General features: G+C 33.6%; 1 protein-coding gene across 8 annotated transcripts in view; it reads right to left on the reverse strand.

Moving 5' to 3' along the window:
* Positions 1-10,827, reverse strand: part of LOC148610392 (uncharacterized) — a 74,088-nt gene extending 63,261 nt beyond the window's left edge. For 6 of the 8 annotated variants that reach the window (XM_088543004.1, XM_088542999.1, XM_088542995.1 and 3 more), the window contains exons 1-3: positions 10,711-10,827; positions 10,495-10,571; positions 5,274-5,328 (exon numbers count right to left, since the gene is read on the reverse strand). In XM_088543004.1, the coding sequence (XP_088399130.1) occupies positions 5,274-5,328; positions 10,495-10,571; positions 10,711-10,793 (215 nt within the window). In that variant the 5' untranslated portion in view covers positions 10,794-10,827. Of the gene's footprint in view, positions 1-2,697; positions 2,918-3,014; positions 3,231-5,273; positions 5,329-10,494; positions 10,572-10,710 lie in introns of those variants that run through there. The other 2 variants (XM_088543000.1, XM_088543002.1) reach the window with 2 other exon arrangements.
* Positions 10,828-12,205: the final 1,378 nt, after the last annotated feature.

Raw genomic sequence — 12,205 nt, forward strand, 5'->3', positions numbered from 1 at the left:
AACATCATAACTTACGGTCAATTTTACACTTATGATTTTTTTTAAATTGACACCAGGACCTTCAAATCATATTCACTAACACTTTGTTGAGGAATTTTGATTTTCCTCAAATGGACCACGGATTTCAACTAAAAAAGGTCCAGAACATTCCACTTAATTTGACTCCAGCACCATTGAACTGCTTGTCATTGGACTACGATTGCTAGATGTCAACTTCCGATTTCTTTTTTTTTATTTAAGGAGGTAGACCTAGGGTAAGGGACACAACTCTTACAAATTATTGGAACGTTTGTATTCAGCATTTTACCTCAATCTCTTGTAAGCATCAAAGTAACTTGGACTAATTTTATTCAGTTCCAAATGAAAGCTTGACAGGCTTTGGGGAAATTGAATATGATATTAACATATCACTGATTTTTAGAGTTATGTCCCTTACCCTAGGTATAACTCCTTCAAGTTTCTTTAGATTGTTTTGCAATGAGAGAGATACATGTACAAATGCATAAATGTTTTTAGTGTACATGTAGATGTAAGACGTAGACAGCCACACATTCCATAGAGTAGTCAGATATACAAATGAACTAGCACTACTATAAGGAACTTACTGGAAAACCCAAAACAAAAATTTTTTAAAGATGGTTTTAGAAGAAAGATTCTAGGAATTTGCTAAATTTAATTTCATGCCAAATTTTGTCAAAATAAGGCAAATGATTACCTGACCTCCTACCCTTTTTTTTTAACAATTATAGACCAGAAACTCCCTTTATATAAATTTCTGGACATGACCCTGAACATGACAAGCCAGTTCAATTTTCTGGGCAAAGGTTTAAATGTTTTATAGCTTTGGCTAAATGTACTTGTACATGTATTTACAGTACACCAGATTTAACTAGTACATATTTACATACAAGAATTTAAGGAAGTACATGTAGACCTCAGGTATGGGGCATAACTCTTGAAATCAGTGATATGTTTGTATTATATTCAATTTCACCAAAGCCTATCAAGCTTTCAACTGAAACAGAATGAAATTAATCCTAATTACTGTGATGCTTACATGCAACTGACGTAAAATGATGAATACAAGCGTTCCAATGATTTGTAAGAGTTGTGTCCCTTACCCAGGCACGGATCCAAGGACTGGTATGCCGGGCAAACACCCCTCCCCCCCTAAATTGGTAAGAAAAAAATTTTTCACCACAAGTTTCACTCCATAATATTTTTTGTCTTGCTTTGCATGGCATTTAATTCAATTAATGCCCCCCCCCACCCAAACCCAAATCCTGGATCTGCCCCTGTTACCCTAGGTCTAACTCCTTAAATCAGTTATGTACATGTGAAAGTATTGAGGAGAAAAAAACAAGCAGTGAGACATGTAATAAATCGGGAAGTGGGTTGTATATCTGTAGAGGAGATTGACAACATCATGCAATCCACTGACAGTAGTTTCATGAACAACAGTCACCTCTCATGTGACCTATTTAGTCATTGAATCAACCAAGTTATCATACAGTGAAACCATTTCATTTCATAGATTTGTTATTACGTTTAGGAGGACACTATTCATAGCATTTTGAAATGCAAGAGTACAGCAAGAAAATAAGTAGCTACCAAGTACATGTAAGTGGTAATCTTTGTAAAAATCTTGCAAATTCTGTAAAATGTGATACACCAAAAAAAAAAAGGCTACACATTTTTAAGATGCTAATAGGTTTATATGATGAAATTAATAATTTAATAATGTATAATTATTTATTCTGCTCTTAGAGATAATCCACATGGAAAATCCAACAGTTCCTATTGTATTTTAGTCATTTCCTGAGTTATCTCCCTTAATTTTGAATTCTACAGTGCATTCTATATAATGTTTATCTCCTAAGAACAGGGCTTATATGAAAAGCCACATGATAATTTCTGTTTACTACAGCATTTTAAACAAAATATTCCAACAATGAATCACATTGTGCATGATTCTTATCTGTAGTGCTACTTACATGTAAATGCAGTATCTATTTTAAGGAGTCAGTAAAAAAAGTTTTTTCCAGGGCACTGGCTGACAAGCAAATTTCGTAACAGGCAAGTCAAACAACACATGATTTTAGACGTTTTTTTTTTTCAGTTCAACAGGTCATAAGGCCTTAAGGCAAGTAAACTTCACTCCGAGCCAGTTCAGTTTTGGCAAATCTTGCCCACATGACCAGTTGAACATTTTTTTTTTGTATTTGCATTTACTCATTTAAAGCATACTGATTTCAAATGTGCATTAAATTTTGAAATCACACCACCATCTACCAGTACGTGCATTATACCTGTACACAATTATTAAGTAGGCCAAATATTTCAACTTCTCATACTTCAACCTTACTTCAATACAGACAGAATACCTTTTAAGATGAAAATGTATAGAGCTTTATAAATCAACCATATGAAAATAACATTAAACCATCATTAACTTTTAGATAAATGGTATCATTAACCATCCATTAATCATCACATGTATAGGTCAGGTTATTTTTACAAGATTCTTAAAATATAGGTATATTGTGCCTATCGTCAACATTTTTTTACCTACAACAATTTATCATATTTTAATAAATAGCAAATATTTTGGATTCTAACCTGGAGTACACGATAGTGCATAGAGTTACAATACACGTACACACATTGAACACAATCACAGGACTGTATCTGACTTACCTTAATCTATGTTTATTTAAAAAAACTTTCAGTGCAAGAAAAATTTCAAATGAGTACCAGTGGTCCTGAATCCTTAAATCACATTCATGATTAAAGTAACGCTTGCTACTTTAACAAGTTCCACACCTACTTAAATCCATGATCATTTATATAAATGTACAAAAACATCCAATTTCTCGTTATCAAAACCAATCCAATTCATACTATAGAAAAACTGTTGAACCATTGAAGACTACGACACAGACAAAAGATGTTAAAGTTACTGCCTCTGAATAAGATGACGAGATTATACTGTTATCCATAGGAAATTTACACACCTGGATTACGCTGTTAAGACCGCTAGATCCACTTGAACCAATTTCAATTGTCCAAATAAATTCCAATACTGATAATAACATAGAGATCATCTCATGTTTGAATATGGCATTACAGTTCCATGTTAAACCCTATTGTTATGCTAATGTACCTTCTCTGTCAATTGTGCTAATTAAAATTGACACTACGCCTTATCCAAACATTATCAAAACACACAAAATACTTTCTATGATAGGGGTATATTTACCGGTGAATTGACAGATCATTTACCTGCACACATCAATTACATCATCTGTTCATAAGTACAATGTACATTCATGGTGTACATGTACGTGTACATTCAAAAACATTGATGAATGTAAACAAAATACCTTAGCAGTGCTGAGTACAGTGATAGCAGAATTTAATGTTCATCAGTATGAACCTATCTTTAAACCTTCAATTCTTTAATTCTACAACCATATAAGCACATATGTCTGTATAAGGGTACACTGGATGGAAAAAAAAGGGTAGGTAGGTAAAATAATTTTCTTCATTTTAAATTATTTTAAAAAGATTTCTTGACTTTAATAGCAGTCAATTAAAAAAGTTTAGTGCCATTTCATAAAAAAAAAAAAACCAATAAAATGTGCCAGGGTAGGCAGAAAAAAATAAGGTAGGAATGGTACCTTAAACAGAAAAGCTTCTTCTATGGCCTTAAAAAAAAATTTTTGTAAAAAGATATGTTGTTCAACTAGAAGGAAAACGCATTTAATAAAAACACTTTTTTGCCTCAACCAAACCCCTTTGGACTGACAGATTTGTTTGGTTAATCAATGTTCCCCCCCCCACCCAACCCACCTGTGTTCCTTTTCATAATTTCAAAGCACTGTGATGAAATTCTGATATGTACAGAGTCACCAACGCCATCTCTATAAGAAATAAATATTGCAAGTTTAAAGTTTTCCTTAACGTGCCATTTACATACAAATGTGTAATATTTCGGTGTATTCGACAAATAGTGTCTGTGGTTATGATATAAAGCATGTTATAGACCGAAGTGTCTTCCTCCCGCACCCCTCTATTTTCAGATTCTAGACAGAACATAGTTGATGCATTGGTTTGCTTCCAGCATTAGATCCAGGTTCCAGGGAAAAAAAAGTGGGTTCCAGGCTATAATTTGTTCATTTTTGCCAAAGTTTGTACGTAATTAACTAAATTTTCCAACAAGAAGGGTGAGGGTCCAATCACATAATCCCCCACTTTCCCCTGCTACCTGATACACCACTGTGTTCCACATAAGTTCCAAGACGGATTGACAAATGACATGACATGACTACAGTAGCATGGTTCTCACTAGGATTTTTACACCAGGTGAGTTCTGGGACTCATTACTTTATGGAAAGGTTAGTACCAGATTAACTTGGTGGGTCCCATCCTTAATCCTGATTTAAAACCAGATTGAATGCTACATTCAATGAAGAATGGTTTAGGCAGTCTACCAGTTTACAATTTCCGGTACAAAGAAAGGGCACTACATTTTTCTTAAGTGAATCTACGTGTACATTATATGAAGATGAACTGGTTTATCAATATCTACATTATGGCATACAGCTGCATTGAACAGATGGACTGTGTTCATTGTAAGTGTCTGTAGTGCTATAAATTAAGAGGTTCAAGTTGTGGTTGTCATACATGTAGGTCCAGAACCCTCGAATTCTTACTTTTCAAGTTGTGGTTGTCATATACTTTTTTTAGGGTCCTGGGTCTTCAAACCTTTTGACACTGAGGACATTTGAAACTTGAAAAAGTCGAGGACCTTCCACTCTTCACAGCTAATTTAGACCCATTTTTGACAGTTAACATTCCCAATATTTACAACACCCCAAAAAAGAATAAGTCTTGTTTCCTTCTAAAAGATAAAAATAAATAGGGAAGTTACATGTAGGTTAATTACATGTATCTTATTTTTCAACAAAATTTTATGTTCAGTTAATTCACCTTAAGTTGTTAATGGGACTTCAGTGTTTTCAATAAGAACCTTCAGGTATGCCAATGGAACTACATGCTATTTCCTACAGTTGTGTAAGACATAATTGCAGAGGCTAACAGGCTTTACAAATCTGTAGGCTCTGGATATATTGATTCTGATCTTTGATCTATACTGATAACAAATATGTTATGGAAAAGACTGTATATGTACTAACAACGTACAGTGTACAATGTACAATTATCTAAATAATGTGCGACAATATTTTTTAATTTTACAAAAATGTACTTACTTAATATAAAATAAAGCTCCCTCTGGGGTCACAGCTTCTTCCCAACCAAGCACACCTGTGAACAGAGAAAAGGTTAATATAAATATTTCATATTTGGGGTTTTCTAACTGCATGTACATTTTGTATTTCTTTTAAAGAAATAAACACATGTCCATTTGTCAGACAACATTGAACATGATGTGGGCAACAAGATATTAAAGCACTATGCAGAGGTTTAAATTAGCAGTGGTCTGAGATTTGGATCTCTCAAATTCTGATGCAGGACCACTGAAATCTCATATACATGTACCTAGGTCCAGGACCTACCATACCTAATACTTACTCTTGTTGAGGACCTTTCATTTAGGATGCAAAAAAGGTCTAAGACCTTTCCAAGGCCGTAACCAGGGGGTGCGATGGGTACAATCGCACCCCCTCTTGAAAAAAAAAAACAAAAAACTTTTATTCACATCTTAGCCTATAATTAATGAGAAATTATACCAGATAAACAAGCAAAATTGTGTGATAACTTTGCACCCCCCCATTCAGAAAAACTTGGCTATGGTCCTGCTTTCACTGTTGAAAGTAAATTTGAACCCCTGCTATGTTTATTTGATCTGTCAAGAGTCATTTAATGTGCTCAAGATACCAAGATTTATTAAAAAAAAATCTATACCTGGACTCAAGATACTTGTGAAAATTTTGGGGATAGTGACTTCTCTTTCAGGGAGACACCAGGAAGAAGTGTGAAGTGGTCAGGTAGAAGTGAATGGGTACAGGCATCATTCTCATATGTTATATGATGGTACATGTATATACCCGGTACATGCACACAATATGCAAGCATTATTTATAAGTTTATTTTCTTTTATTAAGATAAATTTTATTTTTTCTTTAAACTACATACATGTATGTAGGTGACTAAATATTTTATAAAAAACCAAATTAGCTTACTGATTGAAACTAAAAGCAAGTCATTTAAAAGACCACCCTCTCCCAACTTCAAGTGGACTTAAAATTGACTTTAACAGTTAGGTTGCATAATCTCCCTTAGAAGTAACAATACAAAGTACATTTGTGTATCTTCATTCATGCACATCTACCTATGATGTTGACCCTTCATACAAACTTTTATTGAAATCTATTGAGAGATTTCAGAGGAGTTGCACTAACAAGAGATGATGATAGACGAATGGACTAATAAACTGTTTTCAGAGAGGGTGGGGGTTTATTGAATCAGATTTGTTTAAACTTTAGTTAAGCAATAGCAGATCAAATAGTTTTTCATCATTGGCTATAATCACTACAGCAGTTCTACAGTTGTCATCACAATCTGACTGACCAATTTGAAGTTTCTATCTCGCATACATGTACATCAAACTTCAAGTCTTTCCTGATTCACGACAGATTGACAGACAACCCGTGACTTGACCCAAGATTTTACTTACATGCAATGTGAATGGTTGAATTGTGCTGCTGGCAGAGAAAAATACATGAATGTTTACCATTCCACCACACGGAGCACCTGGGCCTGGTTTCATAAAAAAATTTCTCTAATTGAGATTTTCCTCAAATCTTCAACTTCAAGTGATGTGATAGGTTGAAATGTGAGTTAAGGATGGATTTGAGGAAAATCTCAGTCTGAGATTTTTTATGAAACCGGCACCATACGTCAGAGTTTGTGAGGGAGTTCATATTGCATGTGCTTTAGTTTAATGTACATGTACATGCTGCCTTAACATTTTCCTTACCTTCAGTTTTTATAAGAAATTGTATTGTTGTACATGTATTATGTTAGCTACACTATATTTGCATATTGTGTTTGTAAATAGTCGCTGTCTCTTGTTTCATTTTCTGGCCATGTACATAGCTTTCAACATCTCTGAACTGGCCTTCTATTCTGATGCTGCCGTATATTTTTTGTTAATATTCAAATACCGGGAAAAAATATACCAAAGTCTATGATGTACATGTAAGAACTTCTCACTTATTGCATATCTAGTCCATATAGGCATTTACAATTTATTTGGAAATTATATTCTCTGAATAGGCAACTGTGTGCTTAACATTTACATTTAGAAAAAGGCCTCAATTGACAGTCACAAAATTATTTTTTTTAAATCCATCAAAGTTAATTATTTAGATAATATGCTGTTCTATATATATCAATGAAGTAAATTTAAAAAAATGTAATTTAATTACAAAAGTATGTGGTATTGGAGTAATTATTACATATTTATTTAAATGTTCTTCAGTTAAAAAACAAATATAAACATCTTGAGTTGTAGAATTTTGAATATTTTAAATATTTATCAATTAAGAACAATGTACAATGGTACAGAGACCCTTTAAACTGACTTTTGAATCAAAATAGTTGTAAAATTATGTGGTTTACTTAACACTAACTAGAGGCTCCAAGGTTCCATAATTGTTCATCTGGACTTACAAAGCAGGGTCTGCTCATTTGGTCAAACATTCTCATCCTTAAATGCATTTTAGGATGAGAATGTTTGACCAATCAAGCAGACCCTGCTTTGTAAGTCAGACATGCCGAGCCAGATTTTTTTTGTGCTGCATGTACATGTACATGTATCTCACAGAATTAACAGCCCGCATGTAGGGTTGTCATCCAACCCACACACATTATAAAGACTTCAAGCCAACCAGATGTCACTCTTTCTCCCTCATGACAGGTGCTTAGCAAGTAAGCAAGACAGACACTTTTAAAGTCTTAATTATGACTTGGCCAGGGATCCAGCACAGCTGAGGTAAGCTTGCAACCCCAAGACCAAAGACAATACAAATAAAAATTCAAAAAGTAATAATGGTACAAATATGATCATCTTGAAACATTCTGCATGATTTACCTCTCTAACTTGGGTGCTTTTGAGGTATCAGTCAAACATTTTTGAAAATGAACTTCTGACAAAATAGGACAATACCTTCTACATGTATATGAATAATCAAGGGAACCAAGATTCCAGCCACAATCAAAAGAACAAACATGTACATGTATTCTGGATAAAGACCATGTATTCCATTCATATAGACTAAACAAGGAAAATAGACACACAAGCAAAGAACATGAAGTAACCAAAACAGTATGTACAAAAATGTACAAAAAAAACAAAAATTAATGAGCAACACAGACTCCACTAAAAACTGAGAGCATAGACAAGGTGCACCAATATGGTTAGCATTCTCTGCTTTTTCTATGAGTAATGCCTTACAAGTACTTGTATGATTTTGGTCATGTTCAAACAATTGTAATTTTTATACTAATGAATTTGCACAGTCATCCGTTTAGAATCAGTCATAACTTGGTGTTACATGTATATGTACATGTATTCCAAACATTTTATTTGCATGTTTTTGAATGATCTCTTGATATGGAAGTCTTCAAATCCCAAGAAGTCAACATCATGCCAACCAATACACGTTGTTTAATAAGGTCAAGAAAAAAAATGTCTGTTTATGTTACTCAACTGACCCAATTTTTTTTTTGTTCCGACCCTTACATGTATAAGGCCATTTTATCCGCTAACTAAAAGTCTTTCACGACTTTGTGACGACAAGGCACCTTCCTGTTCTTTAATGGTCAACCCAGTAGTAAACAGAAGCCAGTCAGCCGCTGATGGCGACCACAAAAATAGTTATTTATAATATATACAAAGATGTTGATAACAAGAGCAATCAGCATGAATCAACACTCCGAGACTAATAATTTGGTTGAAGAAAAGGTGAACCTGTGCTGGAAAAAAAAATGAAGTGAAAATGTCTACCTACCAACATTTGCACCCTGTTTATTTTTAAGAATGTGACCTCAAACAGACATTTTTTTTCTATGCCTAAATTACAAATTTGAGTATTTGTATTGTTTTATTTTTAGTTTTAAATTATTCTACTGTGAAAGTACTTTAATTTGTTGATACCAATTTTCGTGAATCAGGGAAAAAACACAAGTTCGTGAATTCATGATTTTGGAGTTTTCAGTATACTCATCAATGGAAATCTAATATTCGTTGGGAACCAAATTTCATGATTTGACCCACCCACGAAAACCACGAAAATTCTATTTTATTTAAATATGTTACGTCCAATGGATAGCAAATCATACAAATTTTTGAATTAGACTTATAAATCTATAAATCATTAGAAAAACACTTGACTTTGACAATAAGGGTTATTGAACCATAAAAGCTAATAGGATTTTTTATAAATTCCAATCTTATCTTTAAATGCTCGTAGATTAACTGGGCTAACTCCCTCACTTGTGCTACTGCACGGCTGACAAGAGCAGCCAAATGTTTAAGAAGCCAACTCGGATTGGAAATCAGCTACATGCTTATGTACATGTACATGCTATTTCAGGAGTTTTGGAACAAACTTGGTGCCCGAAATGACTTTTTCTATAGAATCCTGCTCAGAATATTTCCAGATAGGCAGGGTAACCAGTAGCAAAAAATATGTTTGCTAAATGTACACATACATGTACTCCTCTGCCTTTAAACAGAGCCTGCCTTACATGTACATGATAATATATACATTTATCTTGAGAGAAAATAGGATTGATAAATCAACAGTGGAAACTTTATTGATACAGTGCACGAGTACATGTAAATTTTGTAGGTCAATTATAGGGATTATTCATGTAAATTTGTAGCTTCCTCATACAGTAAATGGATTAATTCCTGGTCAATTTAAGACAAAAACTTCCTGTAATTTTCACCACTAGAACTCACCCAATTTCATACGAATAGATAAAATGTATATGATATATAAAAGGTTCAAATTGTAGTCTGAGGTCCTGGACCCAGAGGTCTCTATTTCTGTCATACATGTACCTTTAAAATTTTACATCATTTGAAACTTTATTTTGGACTTCTGTGTTTTCTCAAGTGGACCAATGATTTGAAACTTGGAAGTACATACATGTTACCCGTGTCTTATGTACAATGCATTAGTGAACCCCAATATACAGGAAAGTCTAAATGATACATGTACACAGACACCTACAGTACATGCTCAAAATCTTTGTTTACATTTATTCCTAAACATTCTTCAACTTGTTAAAATAACATTTGATGCCATGTGCATGCCTTGGTTGTTTGAAGGTGGTACTTTTCTTGATTACTCTCTGGGCTATTTTTAACTGATCATTTGGTCAATCACTATTCGGTACCGTATACTTTGCATGTAATTGATAATGTGAACTCCTCATAATTAGAGTTTAAATCATTACCTGCAATAGATCGATGTCCAGTTTTAACAGGTTGTCCTGTCCTGGGATGGAGCCATGATGTCGTTTGGATTCTGTCACTGTCAATAAAAACAAAATTGACAGGTGTAAAACTTTCAAAAAAATAAAGTTGCAAAATAACAAAATACAGAGCTAACAATAATCGACCAGAATTAATAAGAGAATTTTTTTACATTTTGTTGGACAGATTGTACTCACTCAACAAAGAATATTCGTCCGTCTTGAGTAACTCCGATGCTCAGGTGCGCTGGTAAACGTTCTCGCAACAGATCAGCCGCCATGTTTAAAAACTTGGAAATTACCTTCGAGCTATTCCGGTCACCTCCCACCAAGTTTATTTTTATCTAATGAAAAACTATTGGAGTTGTTTCTCTTCGATCATGAACTGATTTCACATAGGAGTCGCGAGAAAACGCTTGTACATCTTTTCAAAATCAAAAATCTTCATAAAATGGCTATAAAATGGTTCATGCTAGGATTTTTTTTAGTAGTCTACTATAAAAATTAAATAAATAAATTAAAAAAATATTTGAACAGTTTCAAAGTCTGTGAAGTCACGGTAAAAACAATCAGGCATACAGAAGTATGTATTTTCAATAACCAGATAGTGTTCGATGTTAATGTATACTAAATATAAAATTCATCTTTGCATTATTATACAATAACTTTTCTCATAAAACTATACAGTACTCTAAAGAGCCTGAATCACTCACATGGCTCCGTAAGAAACGTTCTATTTTTGTAAAAACGGACATGTTTTTTTTTTCTTGGATAAAAAATACCTAAGGAACGATCACATCAATTTCCCTTAATATAAGGAGAATTTTTTGAATAATAATGTTAAAAATAACTAAAAAAGATGTCGAAAAAAAGACAATATTTCCAACATGGCTAAACAGATTTGCATGAAAATTTCACCTGTCACCATGCTTCAAACATTTTACCCTATGTCAGAGTTTGGCTAAACCTAACCGTTTTAGAGACAAATGCGAAAAAAATATCTTTCTGACCACTGTAATACTTTTAGTAACAGCGGTCGTGTTTTATGACGGACCAAAACTCCCCACATCAGTTCTATGCAGAACACGTACACCATGATGAACTTTAATACCAAGATGAGTTCTAATTGTTCTGGTATTGTCGACAGAGGAGAAGAATTTTGAGAGAAATAACATCAAAAATAACGAAAAAAATGTCGAAAAAGGACAAAAGCTCCAACATGGCTTAACATATTAACACCAAAAAAAAAAAAATAACCACAGATAAACCTCATCATGTTGAACACTTTTCCCCCGTAATAGCGGCCATGTTTTTCGACGGGTCAAAAATCCCACATCATTTCTAGGCAGAATACCTTAAGGAACATTCATATCAAGTTTGGTACAAATTGGTCAACTTGATGTAGTTTCAGAGGAGTGCAAAGATTAAAAAAAAAAATGTTAACGCCGACGGACGTCGAGTGATGGCAATAGCCCTCTCGGGCAGGTGAGCAAAGCATTACATTTATTCTATTTTTAAACCCCTTTCAAGACAATCTGCAGAAAGCTGTTTTTAAATTAGAAAAGTAATCGGAATTTTAGGGTTTTTTTTTCCAATATAACAAGAAAAAAACGTTCTATTATAAGCATAAAGCATGTCAGATGTGCGTTCTTTTTGCAAATTTAGAAACTCTATCTAGAAAAGTTTTTTTTAA

This window comes from Perna viridis, chromosome 8 (assembly GCF_037379345.1).
Source record: "Perna viridis isolate PV_CMFRI_1.1 ecotype Kerala chromosome 8, ASM3737934v1, whole genome shotgun sequence".
Classification (NCBI taxonomy): Eukaryota; Metazoa; Mollusca; class Bivalvia; order Mytilida; family Mytilidae; genus Perna; species Perna viridis.